The 27,200-nt window shown below is 46.1% G+C and overlaps 2 protein-coding genes across 2 annotated transcripts; one reads left to right on the top strand and one right to left on the bottom strand.

Moving 5' to 3' along the window:
* ATPAF2 (ATP synthase mitochondrial F1 complex assembly factor 2) lies at positions 1-10,668 on the bottom strand. Its single transcript, XM_082199912.1, has 8 exons — positions 10,001-10,668; positions 7,269-7,313; positions 6,201-6,346; positions 5,269-5,366; positions 3,826-3,906; positions 2,668-2,780; positions 1,111-1,226; positions 1-553 (listed from the first exon to the last, which is right to left on the bottom strand). The coding sequence occupies exons 1-8, from the start codon at positions 10,131-10,133 to the stop codon at positions 416-418; spliced, it is 870 nt and encodes a 289-aa protein (XP_082056038.1). The 5' UTR covers positions 10,134-10,668; the 3' UTR covers positions 1-415.
* Positions 10,669-11,103: 435 nt separating this feature from the next.
* On the top strand, positions 11,104-26,517 carry GID4 (GID complex subunit 4 homolog). The gene is made up of 6 exons (XM_082199932.1): positions 11,104-11,313; positions 18,724-18,783; positions 18,937-19,044; positions 19,848-19,949; positions 20,966-21,096; positions 22,212-26,517. The coding sequence occupies exons 1-6, from the start codon at positions 11,119-11,121 to the stop codon at positions 22,273-22,275; spliced, it is 660 nt and encodes a 219-aa protein (XP_082056058.1). The 5' UTR covers positions 11,104-11,118; the 3' UTR covers positions 22,276-26,517.
* The last annotated feature ends 683 nt before the right edge of the window (positions 26,518-27,200 follow it).

The following is a 27,200-nucleotide window of genomic DNA, read 5'->3' as shown; positions in this document are numbered from 1 at the left end:
TGCCTTCCAGGAATGAAGATTTCCTCCTTGGAATTCACAACTTGGGGGCATCTAAGGATCCTGGCAGAAGGCCAGGACTCTCAGCCTGGAAGAGTTGGAGGACAGGGTGTGTAGTATGAAGAAGGGAAGTCTGCTTGGATGTGCCAAGGGCTAGGTTCAGGATGAACAGAAGGAAACGGATGCCAGGCATTCCTGCCCCCTCGTTCAGGGAGAATCGCCACACCCAGTCAGTCTAACGCCCATCAGCATCACCGCTATCGCCAGGTCAGCCTTGGACGAGTAGTGCGATTCCATCACCCCACCAACACCAGTTCCCTCTCTTCTCCACCTTCTCCGCCCGCCGCTCAGTTGGTCCTGGATGTTTTGCAGGTCTGCCCAGTGCCACCGGCGCCCATTCCTTGTCCGCCCCAGAGTCTCAGTCCTGCAGCAGCTTGTGCTTGACCGTGGAATTCTCTAAGCAAAGCTGAACGAAAAGGGCAGCAGCAGCCGTGCGGGCCCGAAGTTCGTACATGTCATAGTCGTGGGCCCACTCAACGTTCCCCCAGCGCTGGATCTGAAGGAAGATGAGAAGAATAATCAGACCCTCACTGGAAATAGAGCACAACACCATAGCTGGAGGCAAAGCAGAGCTTAGATTTGCCACTCTTTTCTTTTCTCTCTCTTGCTGTTTTTGTTTTTATTTAGATTAGTTTCTTTTCTTACTGTATTATGAAAAAGCTTTAATTATTATTATTATTATTATTATTATTATTATTATTATTATTATTAAAAGAAGATTTGCCACGCTCTTGAGCAAACCCAGAATACCTTGATTTATTATGTAGCTGCTGCTGTTTTTAGCCTCTGGGATCTATTGCTGTGCTCGGTTTTGTTGCAACGCTGATTTTATTGGGGGGAGGGCCTTTATTTCATTAGGTATTTATTTTTAGAAAAGTCACCTTAGCTGTTTTTGTTAAAAGGTGTGATATAGAACTGAATCCATCAGTGTCATAAACATTTTTCCAGAGCCACAGGCTGGTCTTATCTGGCAGGCAAGCGCATCATGGGAGCAGACGGTCCCTAAATTAACTTGGCCCCAAAGCCCCAGATCTCTGTCACAACGAGGTTTACCTGGTATTCTTCCTCCAGACGAGATAGTAGGACAGCTTGCTCCACCGTGAGGTGCTTGTCGAGCAGGCTCATCGAGAGAACCAGAGACTTCAGCTGGGTGATCATGTATTCTATGCCTAGCAAGAGGGGGAAACACCCCAAACCAGAAAGAAGGAGGGAAGGAAACCTGTCATTTTCTTGTGCAAATCAATCTTGGGCAACAAGAAGAGCAGTCAAGAAAAGGTGAGGAGACACCTAATGCCCCATCCTGATTATTCCTGCCTAAGAAAATAGGACCTATTCGGCTGCAGCATTCAGATTTCTCTCTTTCCTTTACTGGAGACCAAGTAGGAAAACAAAGGTGGCTCAAATGGACACAGCAGACATTTTGTTAACATGCTGTACTACCTGAAAAAAGATACTGTACTTTTCCGTGTATAAGACAAGGGTTTTTTATTAAAATATGTTTAATGCCGCGAGCCAGAGATTGTCGTGTTATTGGTGGCTGTGGCAAGGGCTGGTGTTGATTGGCTGTCGCTGCGTCAATAGGGTGGTGTGTTTGGTGGCTTCTGCCGGTGCGGGGACAGACTGTACAACTCTAAAATAAACTCTACAACTCTGGGCAATTTTCCCCCATTTTCTTAATTTTGAGTCCCCAAAATTAGGGGAGTCTTATACAGGGGGGGGGGCGCGTGTTATACACAGAAAAAATATGTTTTTCTGCTTCCCTCACAATACCAGGATTAAAATTGAGGGCTGTAGATTCAGGACCAGACAAGAAAACTGTTGCTTAAACACAGAGCCGTCTTTCCTATTGGGCCTACTGGCGCGCTGCGCCAGGGCGCTGGCCTCTTGGGGCGCCCCAGCGAGTGGGGGAGCTGTGCGGCTTTGCGGGCGGCCTCCCCTTTCCCTGCACGCCCACTAGCTGTGCCCTGTCAACCATAGGGCTGGCAGGCATGCAGCTTCCTTCCCAAGCCTCCGTGGGAGGAGAGTGATCCCCGCAGAAGGCTTGGGGAAAGGTCGACAACTCTGGGAAACTGGGGGGCCACGCCGGAGGGATCTTTGCACCTAGGCGCCGGATATGCTTAAGACAGCCCTGCTTAAACAGCTTCAAAATAACAATTATTTTGTTTTTTTTAGATTCGTATCCCACATTTTTTACTGTTGTGCTCACATCAGATTGGACATGGAGAAGGAAGAGGCCTGTCCACAGCCATCTAAATGCAACTTCCATATTCAGAGGCAGTCTATCCCTGAATACTCATTGCTGGGGATAAACAGGAGGGGGCTGTTGCCTCTACATCCAGCTTGTGGGCTTCTCAGAGGCCACTAATTGGCCACTGTGGGAAGCAGGATGCTGAACCATAACCTGCAGAGCTCTTCTTTAAAAAAATAAATAAGTCTCTCTTAAAAATGCAGAAAGGTGCCCCAGTGTGCCTCTCCCACTCACATGGTGGGATAGCAACCAAAGAATTCTTAACCTCAAAATACATTTCTGGCTAAAGCAGAAAACCGGCAGATGCAGGGTATGGCGTAGGACTGACAGCAGACAGTCCCAGGACACAGCCCTCCTTTTACCTTGAAGGGCCCAGCTGTTATACGATGCCAGGTGGCTGACAAAGGTGTCCTTCGTGCTCTGCGGGATGCTGGGACCCATGATGCTTGTTGATGAGCCAATCACAACATTGTACCTGCAAGCAGAGCAGAGCTTAGATAGGCCACACTCTTGAGCAAACCCAGAATGTTTTCATTGAGAAAAGTATCTCTGGTTGTTTTTTAGCCTCTGGGTTTCTGGTCAATTTTGTTGCAAGGCTGATTTTTATTTATTTATATGGAGGGGGCTCTGTATTTCATTTATATAATAATAATAATAATAAATTTTATTTATATCCCGCCCTCCCCATACACACACACACACATACACACACACATATATATAAAAGTCACCATAAATACATTTGTAAAAAGTTGAGATATATACAAAGGAATCCTGTCACATCCAAGAACCTCAAAAACATCCCTCCAAAGCCACATGCAGCCTATGCAAAGTCTCTGTGTGTATGTAGATTTTTTGTGAGCACTCAAGATTAGGTACTCATACAGGAAACATGGGGGATGGGTAGAAATTAACCCTCTAAAAAAATAAGCCTGTTGCCATTGTACGAGCAAATGCACCTTCAGTTTTTATCTAGAACACACGCACAAAAAATACCGTATTTTTTGCTCTATAAGACTCACTTTTTCCCTCCTAAAAAAGTAAGGGGAAATGTGTGTGCATCTTATGGAGCGAATGCAGGCTGCGCAGCTATCCCAGAAGCCAGAACAGCAAGAGGGATCGCTGCTTTCGCTACACAGCGATCCCTCTTGCTGTTCTGGCTTCTGGGATTCAGAATATTTTTTTTCTTGTTTTCCTCCTCCAAAAACTAGGTGCGCCTTGTGGTCTGGTGCATCTTATAGAGCAAAAAATACAGTACCTATCTAGCTAACAGAAGTTTAGAAAGTGATAGTCCTTCAACATATCTTTGGAGGAGGAAGTTGGCAGCCAAGAGTGTTGAATTCCTTTCTCCTCTCCACCTGTCTTCCCTAGGCTCAAAAATGGGCCTAAGAAATCTAAATAGCTCCACAACCAACACAGTTTTAACTTTCGTGCCCTGAGCCACAAGTATCCTCTGGGGACAAGGGTGTGTCTGTGCATCATCAGCAATTCCCTGGCACTGACTTTTTGCTTGAACTTACCTTCTCTCTGCCCACTCGATTATGGGATCCCACTCATTCTTCTGCAGTTCCACCAAGGCAGGAGGCTCTTCCACCCGGTAGCTGGAATACCATGGAAGCAAAGCAAAAAAAAGGACCATCAAGCACAACAGGATTAGGTTCCACACAGCTAAGATTGCACCTGTGCCTAGCACCTCCCAAGGTTCAATCCTGCTTTTCTAATTCCTGACAAAAAAGCTGTGAATCCCAATTTTATCACACACACAAATGCCCTCTAAAATTTTCAAGTTGACTATGCTGTCCCAGCTGTGGCATGGTACTGTTACTCATGGTCCTTCCTGAGTAAAAGCAAGTGTGGGGGGTGTCTCTCAAGTTCTCCAATAATTCCCCTCCTCCCGCCAGCGAAGCCAAAGTGATGGTGGGCAGCAACATTGTGGGGCTCGGCTGATGAACAGCAACCATCCTGCCCAGCCCAGCTTTGTGATGGATAAGATAGTCACTATCTACTCTTCAGACTGATCATTTGAAGGACAGAGAGTACAATTTTCCACCTCATGATGGGGAGAAAAGTATCTGTCCCGCTTCTCTGCTGCTCTACATGGTTCAGCTGAGTAAAAATAATAATTTATTATTTCTATGCCGCCCATCCGGCTTCCAACAGAAGGTTAAAAAAACATTAAAACATCAGTCATTAAAAACTTCCCTAGCCTTCAGATGTCTTCTAAATGTCAGATAGTTGTTTATTTCCTTGACATCTGATGGGAGGTTGTTCCACAGGGTGGGCGCCACCACCGAGAAAGCCCTCTGTCTGCTTCCTTACTTCTTGCAGTGAGGGACCCGCCAGAAGGCCCTCGGCGCTGGAGCTCAGTGTCCGGGTTGGACAATGGGGGTGGAGATGCTCCTTCAGGTATACAGGACCAAGGCCATTTAAGGCTTTCAAGGTCAGCACCAACACTTTGAATTGTGGTTGGAAACGTATTGGGAGCCAATGCAGATCTCTCAGGACTGGTGTTTTATGGTCTCAGCGACCACTCCCAGTCACCAGTCTAGCTAGTTGCAGTTCCGAGTCACCTTCAAAGGTAGCCCCACATAGAGTGCACTGCAGTAGTCCAAGCGGGAGATAATTGAGGAGAGCAGACACCCTCTGGTGTGCTTGCACACTTGCATATGTGAACATGCCACCTCTGGGGTGACCACATCTGGGATGCAATGGGGTGATGAGGCCCCTCGACCTAAAATGGTCAGCCAATCTTATGGAGATTATAACAATGAGGTAGAATTCAATAAATGAGGATTTATCTGCACTAGGAGAGGTACTTCAGTTTCTACTTCAATGTGGCAGTGGATTTTTCATTCATACCCACTACACAGTGACTGCAGAAACACTGGTTTTCTCATTCCCTGATCAGATAATTTTTTAAGATCCAGGTTTTAAGGGAGCCCCTTCCCAGAATGCATTTCTACCAAACTGTGTCCGTCTCCAAGAATTTCACAGCTGCCTTGATGAGCTGATCTTTGCTTCGCTGCGACGGGTTGTCCAAAGCTGTGTTGCACAAGGTTGTCTGAAAGGCAAGAAAGAAGCTACAGAAATCGAGAGCTAGACTAGCAGAGTGACACAGCTGAAGCTGTGAAACAGCCAATTCCCCATTTAAGTCTCCCCACAAGCTCTGAAGTTGTAAAACAGCTTGTATCAATATGGCCATACTCCCTGTACAAAAGTCCTTGCAACAGCCGCTTACTCCAACCTGGTGCCTTTCTGTTTTGGACCACAATTCCCATTAGCTCCAGGCAGCACAACAAGTTTGGTAGAGGCTGATGAAAGCTATACAGCGGTACCTTGGTTTACACACTTAATCTGTTCCAGAAGTCCGTTCTTAAACCGAAACCATTCTTAAACCAAGGCGTGCTTTCCCTAATGAGGCCTCCCACTGCCAGTGCCCTTCGACTGTTCCGATTCTATTGTTAGACCAAGGTAAATTTCGCAAATCGAGACATTACTTCTGGTTTTGCGGAGTTCGTAAACCGAATAGTTCATAAAGAGGGCTGTTCTTAAACCGAGGTACCACTGTAGTTCAAAATAACTGGAGGGCAGCAGGTTGCAAAAGGTGAAACGCAGAAAAATAGCACAATGTGGAGCTAGCTGGGCCATCTATCCCGACCTGCCACTTTGTAGGGTCTTAAGAAACACAAAGCACAACATGCAGGCATAGTTGAGTGGAGTACTCAAAACTGTATCTCCCACCTGCAATCTGATTTATACGGTTCAGTCAAACATTAGCCTACATTAGCTACCATGTGCACATCCTGCTCTGCCTAACAACTCAAAGATAACAGATTGGCTGCAATTTCAACCCTCCATTTGTTTGTTCACATGCCCCACACTCTCCTTCACACACCAGGTGCATTGTGTAGAACTTGATGGTGTCCCGCTGAGAGTCCCATTCGGTCGCCACAGCCAGAGCCAGAGTCTCACTCGGCACCGTGAAGAGCTTGGCTTGGGGGGTTTTCAGTTTTCGGTGGTCCAAGTTGATTTCAAAGCCACCTGAAGAAGAAAGGTTAAGAAAAACCCACTAAGCCTGCAGCTTTTGAGATTCTGCTGGACACTACCTTCACACTGTCCAGTCACTCTTTGCAATTTTAAGGACCAGTGGCTTGTGATGGGTTTCATTTATTTGAGAAGTTGAGTCTCACAGTGACGAATTCTGCATCCAATATTAAATTCTTGAATGGTGCCATAATGGAAGTTCCTACTCCAGTGTTTCTCAAACTTGGGTCCCCAGCTGTAGTTGGACTACCACTCCCATCATCCCAGACAACTGGTCATGCTAGCTAGGGATGATGGGAGTGGTAGTCCAACAAGCTGGGGACCCAAGTTTGAGAAACACTGTCCTACTCATACCCTATCGCTAAAAACCAGTAAATAGCTTTCTTAACAATAACTAAACACTTCATTTATTGATTTAATTTCCCCCACCCTTCAATTTCAGCAAACAATACCAAGGTGGTCCAAAACAAACATAAGAAAAACAAAATGTTTCAATAAAACAAGGTCAAACAGTGACAGCAAAATTATATGAATGGTCAGAAAAAATACCAGTGTAAACATGTGTGCTTTCAATTGCAGTGAAAACATCCTGACATTGGAGCCACATATGAAGGTATCAAAGTTTTCTACAGCCACCTCACAAACAGGACTCTCTTCCACCAAAGATTTGCCAAAGCCTGAGTAAAACTTTTCCTGAATGTGTTGCAATATCCCTCTTCTAGGTGCATTAGAATCTTTTGCAACACACAGGAGCCAGCGTGGAAGGCGTGGCTCCACCTGTTCCACTACAAAGCTCACCTCGGCAAAGTCTCTGCCTTTCACCTTAACATAACCTTGAGCTGGGATGGAGAAGAAGTCCAGATGAGCCTGTTCCAAACATCTGCACGACAGACAAACTACAGTACACAGAGGTGCTCACCTTCACCTTGGGAGATGCTGACATTCTGGTAGAACCTTTTCCTTTCTGCAAGAAAAATACATATCTCTATTTAAGAAATACAGTGGTGCCCCGCAAGACGAATGCCTCGCAAGACAGAAAACTCGCTAGACGAAAGAGTTTTCCGTTTTGGAGGTGCTTCGCAAAACGAATCTCCTATGGGCTTGCTTCGCAAGACAAAAATGTCTTGCGAGTTCCTGCAGGGTTTTTTTCCTCCCCCCCCTTTTCTAAGCCGCTTATCAGCTGATCTGATAAGCTGATAAGCCGCTAAAAGCCGCTAATAGCGCTAATCCGCCAATGGGCTTGCTTCGCAAGACGAAAAAACCGCTAGACGAAGAGAATCACAGAACGGATTCTTTTCGTCTTGCGAGGCACCACTGTAAATAAAATATGTACATATCCAATGTTCACGATCCAGACAAATGTAGATATGTCCAGATCCACTGAAATCAATAAGGCCCGGGTGTAGTAATGCTTCTGAATACCAGCTGCTTGAGAACACAGGAGGAAAGAGTGCTCTTGGGATCAGATCCTGCTTGAGGGTTTCCCACGGGCATCTGGTTGGCCACTGTGAGAACAGGATGCTGGACTATATGGGCTGTTGGCCTGATCCAGCACATTCTTCTTATGTTCTTTCTTTACATTGTATTGGTTTCTTTCCCCACTCCTGCAATTACTGAATCAATATGAATCTTTCTGTTCAAAGATACACAACAGTCAGTGCTCTGGAATGCTTGACCCTCCCTACCACCATGGCTATCTATGATGAACTTTGCAAAGTTAGGTTTTTATTCTCTTCATCCATTGCTTAACTGCTAGCAATCTAATTTTTAATATGCATTTATATGTGCCAGTATATGTTTTGCAGAGGCAGTGAAGTACCACAGATAAAAGAAAAGAGAGTGCAGGTAGCTCAAGAACCACCAATTTTAAATGTATCTCTTAGAAAACAACCTTTGGGATAAGATACTGTAATAAATGGTCAATGTATTTTACATACAATACATGGTGTAGCTCACTGTCTAAAATGTAAGCGAGTGGAGCCAAGCATCCCAGAGGAGCTGCCACTCTTTCCACTGACTTTCTGCCTATCAGCTGCCAACCAACATCATTTTAATGACTTTGTCCAGCCCATTTTCTCAGTGAATTACATCTCCCAGAATGCATTGCCTGCAGATGTTAGATGCCATCAGATTGAAAGAGAGCTCCCTCTAGCTGCAAAAGAAAAAAAGAACTTCTGCATCTGTAACCATTGATAGTAAGCTGCTGTTCCTTGTTTGTAGAAAGCACATGCTGAGTTCTAAAGTCTTCTAAAGACATCATTTGTTATCAAGGAGGGTACATTTAAGCCTTCACAGAAGAGAGAAACCAAACTTATAAGTAGCATGGCTCTGTCTTAATGATCAATACAGCAGGATAATTGTCACCAGTGTGAAGGGAGATCAAAAAACCATCCAGGTCCTAAGACTTTATCAACTCTTAAGATTCTGTGAAAGGCTTAAAACCAGATCAGATCACACACGCAACCCACTGCACACTCGGCTTTATCACAACAGATACATCTATCAATGGATATGTGTAGAATGTGTGGTGCCAGAATGAAATCTGCAGGTTCTAAGGCAACATGGTGAATGGTAGCAGTTAAAACAGCAACAATGAGGGAAGCCTATTATCTTTATTATCTATTTTATGACCAACTTGTGGGCATCCTAGAGGCATTCTGTTTGCTACTGTGAGAAAATGACACCTGAAAACTACATACATACACTTTTTTCGGGGGGTGGGGGTGGAGAAATATTTAAGGCTGGGGTAGCTCAATCCCCGTCTGAGGTTCTGTTGCAGGCCCCCCACCCCGCAAAATTTTCTCCCCCACCAATCTTCAGTAGCAGTGATAAGAAAAAAGAATTAAAATAGGCATGGCACATAAAGTAGACTTCTGCATGGGTTAGCAGTTTGTTTGCATGCAGCCTCTTCTGGCCACCTCTACTTCTGGCATACAGGTTCTGAGGGAACTGACTAAGGAGACCATGTAGCCCTTGGCCCAAAAAACATTACCTGTTACTAATTTAAGAAAGGCTATAGCTCTGAGGTAGGACGCGGGTGGCGCTGTGGGTAAAAGCCTCAGCGCCTAGGGCTTGTAGATCGAAAGGTCGGCGGTTCGAATCCCCGCGGCGGGGTGCGCTCCCGCTGCTCGGTCCCAGCGCCTGCCAACCTAGCAGTTCGAAAGCACCCCCGGGTGCAAGTAGATAAATAGGTACCGCTTACCAGCGGGAAGGTAAACGGCGTTCTGTGTGCTGTGCTGGCTCGCCAGATGCAGCTTTGTCACGCTGGCCACGTGACCCGGAAGTGTCTCCGGACAGCGCTGGCCCCCGGCCTCTTGAGTGAGATGGGCGCACAAACCCCAGAGTCTGTCAAGACTGGCCCGTTCGGGCAGGGGTACCTTTACCTTTTATAGCTCTGAGGTAGAACACATGCCATACTTTAGATGCAAAATCTCATTCCATTTTGAATTCCCAGAAACTCCAGGTAAACTAAGAAAGACCCAACTGAAATACTTTATAGTTAGCAGCTGCCAGGCACCATAAATGGCACTGAGCTACATGTAACAATGCACTGTCTCAATGCTGCGTTTCCTGCTTTCCAATCCTAGCCATCAAAAAGTATGAATCCCAACCACTGCAAAGCCAGGATCAGCCTGCAACCTTAATTCTTACCTGCCTGCGGTGTGTATGGCCGTCTTGACTCCACTTGCAATAACACTGGACCACGAACGAAGACAGATGGCCAGAGACGCCCGACCACAAGGGAGTGTCTTGATGACAGGCGCTGTAAACCACCCCACCACATTCTGGTATTTGGTAAATTTAATAAATAATAATAATAATTTGGGGTAATGGGGGCAAAGAAAGGGACCAAGCAACCACGAGCGATTCTTCAGAAGTAGCTTCGCCTTTCCTTATGTGTTATGGATAAAGGTATCATCATAAAAAGCTAACCTAAGTTTATAAACGTATATTTTAAGGACACAGCAAACTAGAGCTAGGCTCTCTAAACATGGGAAGAGGCCTGGAGGGTATTGTGGGGGGGGTTGTTTTTAAAAGGGGGGGAGATAAAAGGAGGTCTCGGCAGCAGGCTGCGCTAGGGGAAATTTATGTCGTGGGACACAAGGACAGCCCCTTATGTAGACCCTCTCTTGGCTCCAAAGGAATTATAGTGAGATTTCCCTAGGCAGTACAAATGAGAAGCCCCCGAAGCCAACTCAATAAAGGTTAAAATAACAATAATTTTTAAAACCCTCTTCCTTTCCACCCTCAAAATCTTCCTTTTTTTGCTCGCCCGCCCACTTCCTTATTCACCCACGCTCATGGGCGCCGCCATCTTGCTACGTCAGGGGGGAGCGCGGGGGAGGAGCTACCAGACGCGGCCAATCAGCATCACAAACGCGTTTTGTCCCCTGCGCCGCGCCGTCTCCCCGCGACGCGGCGGAGCGAGCGAGGAGCGACTGAGGGAGTGGAAAGAGAAAAGCCCGGCGGCGTCTTGCCTTCCTTAAAAAAAAAAAAAATCCCTTTCCCTCCCCCGCCCTCCTACCCCACGTGACGCCGGACATCCAATGGGGTTCGAGCGCCGCCGCACGGCGGGCCAATCATGAGCGGCGGGAGGAAGAGGAGGCGGCGGCGACGCCGCTGAGGGGGAGGAAAGGGCTGTGAGGGGAAAACAGAAAGAGGCCGAGCCAGGCCGAGCCGCGTCGGAGGCAGGCCGGCCGGGCGAGGGGAGGAAGGCGAGGACGGTGCTCGCTGCCCGCGCCGCGCTGGCGCCGGGGGACCCGCCCGAGATGCCGGTGCGGAGCGCCTGCCGCTGCCCTCCGGAGGCCCCGGGAGGAGCCTCGTCCGCCGCCCGCCTCGAGCCGCCGCCGCCCATCAACACGGCGCAGCCCGGCGTCAGCACCAGCCGCCTCTACAGCGGCGCCAAGTTCCGCGGGCAGCAGCGCTCCAAGGGCAACGCCTACGAGGTGGAGGTGGTCGTCCAGGTCAGCAGCGCGGCCGGAGAGAGGCAGGCAGGCAGGCAGCGCCGCCCAAACCCCACACACCTCTCTCCCTCCCCCACCCACCCCCACACTAGGACTGCGGAACTCCCTGCCTCAGGAGGCAGTAGCAGCCACCAGGCCGCCCACTGTGGTTGTTTGAGGAGAATGCCTAGGGGGCCGAGGTCCCTTCGCCCCCCCCCCCACCTAAGAGTTGAGGGAGCTAAGCCCCCCGAAATTCATTCCAATGGTGTGTGTGTGATGGGTTATGTGGGGCAAGGCTTACCTGGGAGGGGGACCCCCCCCCATTTATATTTTTTTCAAGTTGACAGCCCTGCCATAGTAGTATCGCCCCCTGCACCTGCTTCCCTTCTCTGGCTTCGAAAGAGGGTCGGGCAGATTCACCGAGGAGAGGAGCCATCGGTGGCTACTAGCCACCATGGCTATCCGTGGCAGCAAATGCCTGCCAATGCCAGCTGCAGGAGGGGCTCTTGCGCTGGGGTCCTGCTTGCGATCTCCCCCATAATGGCCATCTATTTGGCCCAGGGGATGCTGAAGACTTGGTGTGCCTCTGGCTCTTCTTCTGTATGAGGACAGGGCGCTGAGGACTAGCTGCACTGCAGGCTGTTCTTGGCGTTCTTAGGACTCGGCACCCGGCTTCTTCAAATGGATGGCTTGTGGCAGATGGGAGGAAGGGTTTCTTCATGCAGCAGGAGCCGAAGAGTTTAGCTGGTGAACTCACTGCCACAGGTTGCCTTGACAGCTGACAGCCTGGGTGAAAGGAGGCTAGGTGCACTTAGGAAGGAGGATAAGGCTTGTCAATGGGCATTGTCCAAACTGTTCTGCCTCTGATGTTGGAGGCAGTGTGTCTCAGCATGAACGGCTGGGGATCGCCGATGGGGAGAGCGCTCCGGCATTTAAGCTCTGGACTAGATGGACCACTGGTGCATCCGGGTTTTGAGATTTTCTCCCTTTTTGTCACTTTGCATGGCTTGCGTTTTATCGAGCTCGGCTGCCTCTAACGGATTCCTTCAAGAGCAGCTTTTCTGCTCTCGCTGCCTGGAATAGCTTCTTCACAGAGGCAGAAGCAAAGCTGAGTGCTAAATAGAAATACGTTTTCCCCGTGATCTTGGGACTGAGTGCGGTCCTCCGTTGGAACGGAATGTTTGAAGATTCAGGACAGGTGAAAGGAAGGACTTGGTCACACAGCGCATAGTTAGACTGGGATCTGCTCCCACAAGATGTAGTGATTGCCACTGACTTGCATGGTTTAGGCAGTGGCTTGGATATGTTGGTGGAGGTTAAGGCTGTCAGTGGCTATTGCTTATGACTGTGTAATATCTCCAGTATCAGAAGAGATGTGTCATTAAGTTCAGAGTGCTGAGGAACATGACTGGGGAGAGTGTACGGTTGTGCTCATTCTTGTGGGCTTCCCAGAGGCATCTGGTTGGTCACTGTGAGAAACAGGAGCCAGATACAATGCAACTTTGGTCTGATTGAGGAGGGCTGCTCACATGCCACTAGTGCAGCTGTGATGCACCTACTGCCCTCTGCCACATCTGAAAGAATGAAACCTCCCTCTCACCACAGCAGCTCTGCTGGTGTGGTGGTGGTTTATTTTTCAGTTTTATTAAAGCATTTTATTTTTATTCTGCCCATGTAGTACAAATGCACACATCACTCTATTTATAGTATTTATATGCCATTTTTCAGGGCAAAGTCCCTACCCCCAGCAGCTTACAAAAGACGATTACCCACATACATATAATAATAATATAATATAGCTTCATATATTATATGAACAATGCAAGAACATTGTGCTCCCAAATGACTTGCAGTTCAATCTGCCTATAATGCTTCCAGTTACCTTCCATTCAGGGTGGCTTGCGACATGTTATGATTTTGTTTTTTTAAAAATCCCCCGAAGACGGGGTCAACAGTTTTAAAAATCCTAAAGCTTCATAAAATAAAATCCTGTCAGAATAAAAATGTCTTCAGTGGCTGACAAAAACAGGAAAGGAGGGCGGACACACTTTGCAAGATGAATTGCCCCATAATTTGGGTGTAGCCACTGAAGGACCCTTCTTCTGGCCCCACCCAGCTGTACTCTCTCCTGCCCTCGCTGCATGAGATACAGAGCCTCTCCCTCTGATCTTAGGAGGTGGGCTGCCATCCTTCACAGACAGGCTTGCCCAGGAGCAGGTCTCAGTGGGAGTGCTTGCTCCCAAGCATACAGTTGTAGACCAGGTTTTTAAAAGAAAGGTGTGTCAGCCCTATGTCTTCCTTCTGGAAATTCTACAGTATTTTGCTGCTATTAGGGTGGGTAGAGGGGCAGTCTTCTCCCTCCCTCTCACTGAATTTGAGATTAATTAATCTCAGGGATCTTGAAAAGGTCTTTGTCACTTGGTACTACAAGAGGTAAACTGGGTGAGGAAGTAGTTGAAAGAGTAATGGGGCTGGAAGTGATGCTAGGGTACTCGTTACACATTTAACTTGGAATATCTAAAGCACCGCCCAATAAATGCATTCTTCAAGGATGCCACTCTAGTAGTCCTCCAAGGCTTGGAGTTTTAATGGTTAATTTTATCTCTGTTCTGTTCTCTCTCTTTTTGGTAACCTTGTACCTCACCTGGAGATCGTGGTATTAAGCAATATATAAATTGTTGAAATAAAATAAATAAGCTCTCTGTTTCTCCAGTGACAAGATGTGTGAATAGCCCTTACCCATTCTCACTTTAGGCTATATACCCTGGCCACCCACCCACATACTGCCACATGTCACCTTTGGGGTCCAGTGAAGTCAGTAGAACTTAACTTCTGAGTAGACTTGTATAAGACTACATACATTGTGAGCTACAAATCTTTTGCCTTGCGTCTGGTTCTTGCTATATGCTCACTAGGTGGTGGTAAGGGAGAGCTGGTTCTCTCTGAGCCTGCAGCTAAGCGGCAGGGCACATGTTCTGTGTGTAAAGGCGCCCAGATTCAATACCCAGCATCTCTAGGTAGGGCTGTGAAAACCCCCTGTCTGAAATCCTCAAGAGCCACACCCAATCAGTGCAGATATTGCTGAGCTTAGTGGACGTGGACCAGTGATCTGACTTCCATATGTTCCATGAGGAATTAAATCTATCTTTCTAGTGGATGGGCCATTGCACAGTACAGCCAGCCCCCCATTTACACACATTCAATATGTGTGTGACCTGTGTATATGTTCATTGCACCAAACCCAAAGTGACCCAGACACGTTGTAAAGATGTCACTGAAACGTCACTAAAAGGGCAGGGCATTTGCATACTTTTTCAGGGGGTTCCAGTTACTGTATACGTGATTTCACTGACGCACACAGAGCCTTGGAACATAGCCCCCGCGTAGATGGGGGGCTGCCTGTAATAAAGCTGTGTTCTGCATGGAAGAGACTCCAGATTCAATCCCGGGAACTTCTTTATAGGGAAAAATCCCTGTTTGAAATCCTGGAGAATCGAAGCCTGTGTGTGTGTGTGTGTGTGTGTGTGTGTATATATATATATATATATATATATATATATATATATGCAGGTTTTGGTGTCTTCGGGTGTCTTCCCGTGTAAGAGTCGGGGTGTCTGTGCGACGTTTCGACGAGGTCTCACTCGTCATCTTCAGGCTGGTGCTTTCGGCTTCTTGTTACTGGTTCTAGTAACAAGAAGCCGAAAGCACCAGCCTGAAGATGACGAGTGAGACCTCGTCGAAACGTCGCACAGACACCCCGACTCTTACACGGGAAGACACCCGAAGACACCAAAACCTGCATTCCTGTACCCGTGAAAATCTACGAAAGCATATATATATATATATATATAACCCATTGTTAATTAATAGTCTGACTCTGCATTAAACAGCTTCCTGTGTTGTCACTTGCAAAAATGGGGATGATCCTGACCTATAATTTCTGGTTGTTGTAATAATTAATTCACACTAATCACTTTCAATGCTCAAAAGTGGTGTGTAAATGAGTATTTATGAGAGTGGCTTTTGTTTTATTTCTCACCTTCCCAAATAATAAGATCAGGCCAGTAGCCCACCTAGTCTGGCATCCTGTTCTCACAGTGATGAACCAAATCTCCATGGGAAGCCTGAAAGCAGGAGCTGAGTGTAACACCCCTGTCCCTGCCTGTGATTCCTAACAGCTGGTATTCAGAGAAATGCTGCCTTCAACAGTGGAGGCTAAACCGAGGCATTGTGTCTAGTACCACTGATAGTCTTACGCTTCATTAATTTGTCTAATCCTCTTTTAAAACCATCCACAATGTGGCCCTCACTGCCTTTGTGTGAGTGAATTTCATAGTTTACTATGTGGAAAAACTACATCCTTTTGTCTGTCCTGAATCTCCCAACATTCGGCTTTCTTGGATATTCCCGGGTGTTAGTATTACCTCTATCTAATTTCTCAATGCCATGCATAATTTTATACACTTCTGTCATGTCTCTTCTTAATCACCTTTTCTCAAAACTAAAGATCCCCTAGTGTTGGAACCATTCCTCAGAAGGGGGTCACTGCATCCCCTTGATCATTTTGGTTGTCCATTTCTGAACCTTTCCCAGTTCTACAATATCCTTCTTGAGGTGAGATGACCAGAACTGTACACAGTATTCCAAGTATGGCTGCATCATCATATATTTGTATAGTGGCACTGGCATTATATGTCAGATGAAGGGATTTTTGCCCCAATTTGCTTTTTTTACACGGAATTGCTTTTACTGTTTTACTGCCCATTCACTCAGATTGGAAATATCTTATTGGCGTTATCTGCAATTCCTTCTTGTTTTAACCACCACAGACAATGTGGTATCATCTGCAAACTCACTTCTATTTCTAGATTTTTTCCTGAACAAATTAAAAATTATGGGTCCCAATAGCAATCCTTGAGGGACTCCACGTTATATATACCCCATTAGGAGATCTATCCATTTATTCCTACTCTCTGATTCCTATTTCTTAACCAGTTACTCATCCTCAAGAGGACCTCTTCTCTTCTAATTCAGTGCCTGCCAAGCTTACTCGAGTGTCTTTCGTGAAGTACTTTGTCAAAAGCTTTTTGAAAGTTTGCAGTGTCAACTGGATCATCTGTGTGCTTGTTGACACTCTTAAAGAACTCTAAAAGGTTAGTGAGACATGACTTAACCTTTGTAGAAGACACACTTGCTCATCTTGACTCAGAGGCACATAGCATTATCTTATAAACACTTACATAGGAATGTGCTCCTCAAATTCTTTCCTCTTCTTTGCATCCCTTATTATCTGCTTGTATTTATTTCGCTAAAGTTTGTATTCCTTTCTAATCTCTTCATTTGAACAAAACTTCCATGTTCTAAAGGACACATTCTGCCTTTACTAGCTTTTTTAGCATTGCTCGTTAAACATGCAAGCATTCTCTTGGCCCTGGGTGATACATTTCTTGATCTGTGGTATAGATGAGCTTCTAATATTGTGGTCTTAAACAACTCCCAAACATTTGGGGTAATTTGACCCTCTTGACTTTCCCATTCAATTTCTTTTTTACCAATCTGCTCATTTTGGGGAACTTTCCTCTTTTGAAGTTGAATGATCAAGGGGACAGTAGCATGTTGCCAGGACAAAATTACTCTTAGGGCCTGGTATCACCACCCACAATGATTCTGTGGAAGAATCTAGTTTGGCCTTTCTGAATTTCTGTCACATATCCACAACTCCACACAGTTTGTGTTTCTGTACAAGCCCCCAGGCTCAAACTGGGGGTGGTCAAACTCTGCTTGTGAGTTTCCTAGAGTTCTCTGGCTTGCCACTGTTAAAAATGGAATGCTAGGCCTAGTGATCCTTTGGTCTGATCCAGGAGATTCAGTTCTTCTGTTCTTGGATTACACATGTGCCGTTCTCTTCCTCCAAAGGGTTTGAAGTATGACTGTATGTGTCTCATGGGCAGTGTTTAGATCCAGACAAACAATACTATTGTTTCAGCTAGAGAGTTGTGGTAGTGTGACTTCAGACTGCTCTCAGGGGGGTGGGGTGGGGGGCTAAGCACAGACAAACAATGTCACAGTCTTAAGGTCAGGCGCCGCTAATAGCACCCACTGGTCATTGTTTTTCATTGCATCCAGTGCTATATTTGTCGACAGGTCAAATTATGCTTTTATGTTTGGTACTTTCCAGTTCTGTTGCTGCTATGGCTTATTGATTTTTTAAAAAATTATAAACTGCCCTCTCATATAAAATCAAGGTGATGTACAACAACATATACAGGCAAAGTAAAACATAAAATACTGGAAAAACAATACAAAATGATTCATCATCTTGAAAACAATTAAGCTGAATAGACCTCTCAGCATAAAAAGGTCTTAAAGAGATGCCCGAAACGTCACAGCAATGATCCTTACTCCTCTATCATGTCCACCCAAACTTTTTTTTCTAAACTAAAAAGCTCCAAATATTGTAATATTTCATCACAGGAGGTGTGTTCCAGCCCCCTGTCCATTTTGAGAGGCAGAGACAAGGAGCAAAAAGCTGAATGGAAGGGTCAAGTTAATAGACACTTTCTAAGGCACTGAGTGGAGAGGACAGTGAAGTGTCTCAAGCTGTTGCCTTGACTCATCCTTTTCCTGAGCCATCTAAGTGAGTCTGTGTGTAGTCAGCGTGGCAGCCTGTAAATCAGTAGAATGAGTCAGTTTCCTAACTCTGCTGCCATTCCCTTGGAAGCCAAAGAACTGTCCTCTACCCCATTCTCCTTTTCCATATTAATGAAAGCCAGGGAGCATGGGGAAGCAGGATAACTGGTTTTAGTGCTGTGGCATCTCAAAATAGGGCTGGAAATTTCCTGGGTACCTAGAAAGCTGATGCTCATATTCAGAACACTTGGCATCCCTGTCCTTGTAGGGATGGTTCCCAAGCAAATGAAAATGAATCCTAACCTGCTGTTGCTTGGAAACAAGTAGTATTGTTCAAAAATTGCCTTTAAAAAGCTGGCTGAGAGACTTCACTGCTCTCTCGTTCTGGAGGGTTCCTTTGAGTGGGGGATCCCAGTGGTTCTGTAGGAGCAGCCAGCAACTTGTATCCTATGACTCAAATTTGAATTGGATACATGCTTGGAATTAGATGTATTCATAGATGTGGGACATGAGAGCTGTGCAGGGGCAGGATACCTCTGAATACCAGCTGATGGAGAGTAACAATGGAGGAGGGATGTTGCCCGCAAGTGCTGTTTGTGGGCTTTCTGGAGATGGCCACTGTGGGAAATAGGGTGCATAGATAAAAGAAACTCCTATTACCTTCCCTCTGTTCCGATTCGTCTTCACATTGAGACACTAGGAAAAGCAAGTGATGCATTAGTACCACTTGAGTTTGTTGGTGTGCTGATTGTTCTTTAACTGGTCACAAAGTCATGGGCGGTTTTCTGCTTTGTCTTCCAGCACGTGGACATGGAAAACTCCTATCTCTGTGGATACTTGAAGATTAAAGGCCTTACGGAGGTATGTACTGAGGCAGAGTATTTTAGGCCAGAACTGATGTTCTCTGTGTTTCATTCCTTTACAAAGCCCTCTCCTAACTTCCTTGCAAAGGTAAGGAAATTTGCCTGGGAGGGTTGTATGTGCTCATCATGTTCTTGCTTTGTTCACTTGCAGGAATATCCAACCCTTACAACTTTCTTTGAAGGGGAAATAATTAGTAAAAAGCACCCGTTTTTAACGCGGAAGTGGGACGCAGATGAAGACGTGGATCGAAAACATTGGGTGAGTTCCTTGGGCCTAGCTGTGTGCCTGGGCTGTGCCACTTCAGGCTGCAGGTGCAGGCTCATGTAGTTGGCAAATTCCATCTAGGTGCTGGAAAGAAGGGTTCTAATTTAGTCTTCTCCCTTATTTGTTCCCTTTCTACAATAAGGAATGTGTTTTAAGGGTAGAGGAAGAGTCCCTGGTAGTCTGAGGTGGTATACTTCAAGCACAGGTTTACCAGCTCAGTGAGAACTACACCCATCTGGACAGTGTTGGGCCTTAGTTTAGCTGAATTAGGACTTCAACTGAGGAACTGCTCTTGGTGACTTTGGTTGGTGGTTTGTTATTTTTTGCCTCCGGTCTCTAGGGTAGGAATTGGCAGCAGGTTCTGGACAGCTTCTTACCAGATGTGTCTGCGCTAGCTGAACACAGAAGGAAATTGACAAAGAGCAACTCTTAAAAGAAATGACACATAATTACATAGCTCTTATTTTAGTGTTATTTTTTGTTCTTACTGGCTCCCTTCTTGAGGAAGGCTGTGATGTCCCAGCTGTTTGGCGTGACTGAGGCTGAGTTTGTAGCTGCAGGCAGAAGGCTGGGTTTTGTGGGAAAGATTGCAATTCTGCCATGATCAGCAAATAGAGGGGATGGACAGGGAAGAGGGAACTTTGGCATCCTTCTCTGGAAATTAATTCCTTTAGTGGGTGGCATCCAGGGTCTGGCTGGTAGTGATTAGCTTGGCAGGTATTTGAACTTGCCTGGAGTCATGCAGCACACATCTTTCCTCCGGAATTGTAAGCACTGTGTGTCCCTTTTGCTTCTAGGGGAAGTTCCCAGCCTTTTACCAGTACGCAAAAACATTTAACTCTGATGACTTTGATTATGAGGATCTGAAGAACGATGACTTTGTCTTTATGAGGTGGAAGGTAAGTTCTTCATGTGCATTCACATAGGGTGTGTTGCTAGAGGGCCTGTGTGACAGTCTAACTGTCACTTAGTGCAGGCACACCCCCTAGGAGGTGTAGGATAATCTATCTTATTTGGTCTTGCTGCCTAATTGGGTTGCTGCAGGCAGGATGGAAGGATAACACAAGGTTTCCTTCTTCCTCCACATCCAGCAGGGAGGGCAAACATCTCTGAAATTCCTCAGTATCGCGTGCAGTGACAGCATGCAGTATAGAATTATAGAGTTGGAGAGGGAGAATCATCCAATCCAACCCTTTCAGTACAGGAATCAGCTTGTATTAGACAGTCAGGCTTCCTGCGCAGGACCCTACAAGGAAGGAAGAAGCCCCCTGCACCTCCAGTGTAGTCCTTGTTCTCTCTTGGCCCCAAGTCCAGAGCACTGCAGAGAACAAGAGCAGAGCAGCAGCACTCTTATGTCCCCTTTGTTGCAGTCAGGCTGCAGGGTTGCAGTGTCCCGTGAAGAAAATTTGTGGAGTTTGAACCTGAAATTTCCCCAGAATGTTTCCAGACTTTTTTTGTGTAGTAAACAAAGCTACAAAAATACATTGTGCTTTCACTTGCTGTACCAATATCTCAATTTTTTGTTCATAGTTAAAAGTAGATGAACAGAAATATTTGATGGAAAAAAATATAGTAAAGTGTGTTAAATGCCATTTACTTTGAAATTATTTATATGGGAATATTTGTGAATATCTTCATTACTGGCAGTTCAGTTGCATTCACTTCCCTTGCACTGTTTAAATTTCAAAGAGAAGAAAACGAAAGCATGTTTTAATGTATTAACTTTAGTAAACCGAATGTGAGCTGTGCTGTGCAAACACTTAACTAGGGGCTGGTGCCTAATGAAAGCTATAACAGACCAGTGTGTGGGGTGTTCTATTTTTCTGTAGAAAAATGTCCAGTAGACATTTGCTGCAGTGAAAAAACTATCCCAGCTCCCTTCTAGCTTTTCAAAATTTTGTTAACTCTTGTGCAGGAACAGTTCCTGGTCCCTGATCACACCATCAAAGACATCAGCGGTGCTTCCTTTGCTGGGTTCTATTACATATGCTTCCAGAAATCTGCAGCATCTATAGAAGGCTATTACTATCACAGGAGTTCAGAATGGTAAGGGGCTGCCTCGGTGGAGCACTGGCTGGAGGACTTTCTTTTATTCTGCAGGGCAAGAGAAAAGGACGCTAAACTCAATAACTTTATTGTGGTAGCTGAAGGCCATGACACAGACAATATAAAATACAATACAAAACCTTTGCTTAAACAACTGGAATCATGTATTGCAAGCGAGCCTATAAATGAGGAGCCTCCACAGCCACATACAGTGCACTTCAATTTAGACCTCTGAATCTTCCTTACAGTTTACTGCTATTTTGTCCTATTCCTCCTCCTAAACTTTCTTGCTGCCAGTGCAAAAAGAGTCACTAAGCATTAGACAACAGCCACTGAACCGTCTCCGCCAAGGAGAGACTGCTTTCTTGAACAAATAGGGGAGTTAGAAACATCTCCTAGGTTCTGTGTATAACAGGAAATATAATAGATAATAAAGAATGTCTTCTACTTGTGGTTGCCCACATACAGAGTCTATCTGCGTATGGGGTCTTGTTATAATGGCCATCCAGCACAGCTGAGGGCATTCCTTGGAAACGCAGCTCAGAAAAGGCAGATCTTAATGAAACAGGCAAGAGGAGAAAAGGGCAACAGATTCTACCGGTGCTGGAAATGAAGAATTGGGAGTGCACTTGGAGAGTGCACCCCATTCTTCCTATTCAGTGTGGCCCTGTGGGTTTATCTCCCCAGTGGTTTGAGCCAAGTGGGGAGGCCTGGCGTGCTTAATTGGGGCTCACCAGCTGAAGGTTGCTCACTGCAACGTTACTGCTTTGCTCAGCTGAACTGGGACTGCTTAAGACACTGCGCCAAGGCAATCTACACGTTGGTCATGTTCAGACAATCCCATATTGGCCTAATAAGCTGAGATAGTAATGAGCCTCTTGCCTGCACTTGGTGCTCCTTCCTTCATGGTGCAAGCAATGAAACCAGGAACCCATGGTTACCATCTTCTGTGCAAGCCAGTATGTTAAAACTAGGCAAGAGTGCTGGGGCTGTTGAGCAGGGGTCTGCAGTGTGGCAACAAGTTCCCGGGTGTTACAGTTTGAAAACTGTTGCCCTCATTAAGCAGAATAAGGGGTAGATTATATCATTAAAATCCTCTTTGCTTTTCCCCCCAGGTATCAGTCTCTGAATTTGACTCATGTCCCAGAGTACAGCGCACCCATTTACGAATTCCGGTGACAGCGATACCAAGAGTGGCGCCGAGAGATGGCCAGTGGGGCCAGGGGGAGAGAGAGAGAGAGAGAGCATGCTCTGTTAAGACAACTGCGATGTCCCTGTCAGGACAGGAGACTCCAGGCTCTTCTCCTGTCGGGCTACCGGACTGGTGTGAGAGCGTGAATGTGAAGCCTGAGGCTGCCGGAGCCTGACCCTTCCTCCAGCTGCGTGGCAAACTTGATACTTTAATCTGGTTTTAAAGCTACCATTCAAATGCACTTTTCTTATTGCACAGCTAGTCTCTTTACCACTGAAAACTCTTCTGCCCCTTTCGGAGGAGGGAATGGCTGTGCCCAGCTGGATTTCCTTAGAGTAGAGGAAACATAAGCTGCTGCCGGCTTATGTCTCTCCGCACTTTGCTGTAGCTCATGGGTTCTACTTAAGAGCAAGTCATCCACAGATGCCCTTTCCTTTCGAGCCTCAGCGTTGCATGAGGCTCCTGTGTGCATCACACCCAACTGCGGCATCCACTACGGGAAGCAGTTGACCAAGAGGAGGAGGGCCCAGCAAATCGCCCGTTCCTGTTGGCTAGCAAGGCTGCATCTCTCAGGAACGCTAGCCAGTCACAGAGGCGTAAGCCGTTGTCTTGGATTGCACCAAGGGGGGAATGGCTAACAGGCCATCATAGTGGGAAACGTAACGATGCTTATGCAAAGTCTCAGATTTAAAGGAAAACCTTTAAGGACTTCGTACAAAAAAAGAGAGACAGAGAGCTATTTTTATGGCCATCCCCCCTCAAAAAGACTCAGTGGTATATGCAAATTGTCTCTCATTACATTTTTACCATGGCTGCTTTCCCTGAACCCCTTCATGGTGAAAGCAGTGAAAAGTCAGTGTTGGTTGATGGTGGTGATCTCTCTGTGCAACAATCCAGCAGTGTTGACACCCGCTCATCCCAGCGTAATCGCTTAGCGGTGGTGTGAATATTCAGCTCCATGCACATGCTCCCGTTTCTCATGCTACAGGAAACATTTGATGTTTGCTATGATTTCTATCAGGGAAAAACCTCCTAACTCTCCATTAAAATAAACTGCTCTCCAAGGACTTGAAAATGTTCGGAAACATAAGGCTTGTGTGCCAAATTTTGTGTGGGGCTTGTGTGTCTGTGGTGGGCTAATACGTGTGTGTGTGTGTGAGAGAGAGAGAGAGAGAGAGAGAGAGAGAGAGAGAGAGAGTCTAAAAGTTGCTGGCCTGCTTAACATGGCACTCATCCGCAGAGGGTTTTCCCAGAATCATCTTGATTATACGTACCATTGGCTGGCCCAGGAGACGGAGGCAACTACCCTGGCACTTGGTAGATCAAGACTGTTGTACAGCTGAGCCTTTTGCAGAAAAATGTCCAGCTCTTTTCAGTTTTTCCTTTATGCCTTTGTAGGCACTTGTAGGATTTACAAGGCAGCTTAAAGCAGGTCTGTGTGCAAGGAAGGTACTGGTACTTTCCCCAGGAGTCTGCCCAAAGTTAAGGCTTGCAGTGGCTGCCCCATTTGGGATCTGCTCTTGTCCTGTGACATTGCTGTCATTCATAGTGGCTTGGATTTCAGAAAATAGTAATGGCACTTGGGGCTGAGAGATAATTTCTCTCCTCTCTACATGCAGGGCTCTGTGTGCACTGCAATAATGAGGGAGCACAGGAGAAAGTGCAGATTGTTGTAAGCCATGTGGAAGTCAACTTTCAGTAATTCAAGAGCGAATTTCTACCTCCCATGGCTTTGTTTTGATATGTTTGAAAGTGCGGGAAATGCCTAGGGACGGTTTGGAAGACAGAGTTGTACAAGGTTTCAGTGGTTGAGAGGAGGAGGGGATGGATTTAGGGTAGGACTAGTGGTGAGGTAGTGCTATATGGAGTTCCTTATTTCCTCCTCAGCCAACAAAGGCAGACTATATTGTGCAAAAGAAAAGAAATGGTGTGCATGCTTGCACAATTGACATCTGCTGTGCAGACTGCAGAACTTTGTCTGTCTTGGTGCAGAATTTAGATTGCCAAGATACAGAGTTCTGATACTTTTAGAGCAGTGCACACATAGCCCTGCCTGCCCTGCATCTTCTGAAACAAGTTATTGAGCATTTTGAAGAGTATTTTTTGCATACAATGTACGGGAGAGAAAGCAAAGCCCCTTAATGGAATAGGGTTGAATCGTGTTTTTTTTCTTAGTTCAGGCTTGCTCTCCCCCCCCCCAACCATGTACTGTACATTGCAGTGGCAGATTTGCTAACTGAAGCCTTAACAGGAGTGTGTGGGAGTGCTCACATTAACCACGCAGGACACCCTTTCATGGAGACAAACATGGCAGAGGCCAATTTCTCCCTTCCCTCCCCTGCAAATCAGAGCAGTCTTAAGAAGCTGCCTGCTATTTTCAGGGGGACGGGAGAGATATGAAGAGCTTGAGGAAATGTGGCAAATGGGCTTTGGCTGGCACTGATCCTGTAGACTGAGGTTGGAAATGTATTCCAATGGATCTGAATGGCAGTGGGGGTTTTCCTCTTCACTTTCAAAGGAGACGGATCTGAAGTGCTTTGCATGGCCACAGGACGTAATATGACATCCAGATACGTCTGTTAGCCTGACGCAGAAGAATGCAAGCTTGGATGCTGATAGGGAAGTGGATGGGGGAGAGTATGGCTGGGTTTGTGAACCTCTTGACTGCTTTTCCACCCTACCCTCTCGCACCAGTTTTGATCCACGAGTTGACTGTCTATGCACAGTAATGGAGGTTCTTTGAGTGTTTGAGGGCAAATATCCCAGGCTGTACAAACAGCTGCCCCTTTCCTTAGGCTTCTCTCTCATCTTATGCCTAAGAAGATATCGCGTTTGGGAGACTAGGAATTAACTGTGCCTTTGCTTTGCTTTAAGATAAGGGGGGGGGGCACAACGTGCTTGGGAAAAGCAGTCCTTTCCTCAGCCTATTTCGGGAGGACATCAGAGTCTCCAGAGGTAACTCCAGGCCAATTGAAACCAGCTTGTGTGTTAACGCAGGAAGGCAAGGCATCTCCAGCATAGCCCATGAAGGGGTTAAGGTGAAGGAGAGAGTATCCTGACAGCAAAGCACCATGGTCCTCATTTCACTTTTGCAAAGCTTTGCATGCAAGAAGTACAGTGCAGAGGCCAATACTAGCATTTTAATTCTGTCCCCTGTATTGTGATGCACAATCCACTGCAAGTGGCCAGGATCCAGCACATGCAATTGCCAGTTCCACATTCCCAGGAGGGCTTTGGGACTATAGAACTATATTACTATAGATCTATAGGACAGTAGCACTCTGTGCTGCATAGCAAAGTGGTCTTAAGTTGAAGGGAGTTGTCGAAAGCAGTTTAGGCTAATAGCACAAAACGGGAGAGGGAGGGCTTGGAGTCCAAAATCCATAAAGGGGTGTGTGTGAAGCACAGGTTCTCATCAGCTGGCAGAGAGCTTGATTTTAATTGCAAGCTTATTACCTTTTAAATGCTAAAATATTTATTCAGAGATGGACAGAAAGATTACCTGCTGTAATTCACCCTTCCGAAACAGGATTTCAAAATCATTTCAGAATAATAATGTACTGTAGTCCATGTTGTGTCAACAGTTTCTGCATTTGTGTTATGCAAACTTGGCATTTCATAGAAAACAGCCTTTAATTTGATACTTGGAAAGGGCTGCATTCGTTCTGAGGTCTACTCTTAATTTGGCAAATGCTTCTGTACAAGACCACCTGCAAGTCCTTGCATTTTAAAAAGTGTTGGGGAGAGGCTGCAGCACAACTCCCTTCATGCTTTATTACTGGCTTTGCTGGCTGGGGTTGATGGGAGTTTGAAGCCAGTAAAATCTGGAAGGCCACAGGTACCACGGGCAGCTTAAAAGGACATGGGAAGGAACAAGCATTTTAGAAATTGCTTTATTATTTAGCACATAATGCCCCCCCTCCCTGTTTGGCTTGACTTGCATTCTCCACACACACAAACAAGCAACACACCTTTCCCTTATAAACTGTCAGACGCTAAAAGAAATGAGAGTATGAAGCATGGTTGCATTGTGCTTGTAGAGAAGACTAACAGGCTGGGGCTTGTCCCAGGCAGCGTGGCTTCCGAGGGTGGAATCTTCCAAGTCTTATTGAAAAGGTTTTATAAAGCTATCTTGTAAATCAGAGTATTAAAGAGTATTTATAGACAAATTGCAAAAAGGGAGTTTTCCAGAGTTATCAGTGTCCAAATTAAAAACATGAATTTAACAAGGATGTGTTGTGTGATCTTTCTCACTGTCCTCTCTTTTTCTGCTGCTGCAAGGGAACAATGGCAGGGCAGGGGTGTGGGAGTTGTGTGCTTTTTTAAGAAAGGCAAAAACTGACCAAGGAAAGCTAGAACCTGTATCTGCAGTTCTTGCGTAATTCTAATTCTGTAGGCAGGGAAGTATGTTGGACACTGAAGCCTGTAATCATTTGCTCCTTAACTGCACCCTGCTCTTCCCCTGCCCATCTGTTGCATAGGTCTGTATCATAACTAAATTAGGTCACAGATCAACATGGGGCTCTCAGCAGAGTTTTGCCTTTTGACCTACAGACACCTGTCAGGCCCTACCATGCCCTATATTGATGAGGCTTTGAAACATAATAATTATGTTGCTAGCCTTAACTGATGTACAGTTGCTCTGGCCACAAACAATGACTGCTTCATTCTCACCAGTTTCCTGGCTTCCCGTAAAGGACTCCCATCAGTGTTTATGGCCAACGTGCCAAACTAGGGTGGGGTGGTGGGTTTCTTTGGAGGGGTGGAGGCGTAAAGGTCTTACAGGTGCTTCCTGGGTTAGAAAGGGATAAATAAATCCTCCTATATAACTGTTACCTATGCCGCAGGTGAAGAGAGGTGAGTCTGAGGGTGGAATGGGGTGGTTGTCTTACAGCAGCCCAGGCCTTCCCAA

The sequence above is a fragment of the Podarcis vaucheri genome (genome assembly GCF_965113315.1).
Source record: "Podarcis vaucheri genome assembly, chromosome: 14".
NCBI classification, from domain to species: domain Eukaryota; kingdom Metazoa; phylum Chordata; class Lepidosauria; order Squamata; family Lacertidae; genus Podarcis; species Podarcis vaucheri.
The sequence above is the reverse complement of the archived record's forward strand: the minus strand, read 5'-3'. Positions and strand labels throughout refer to the sequence as shown.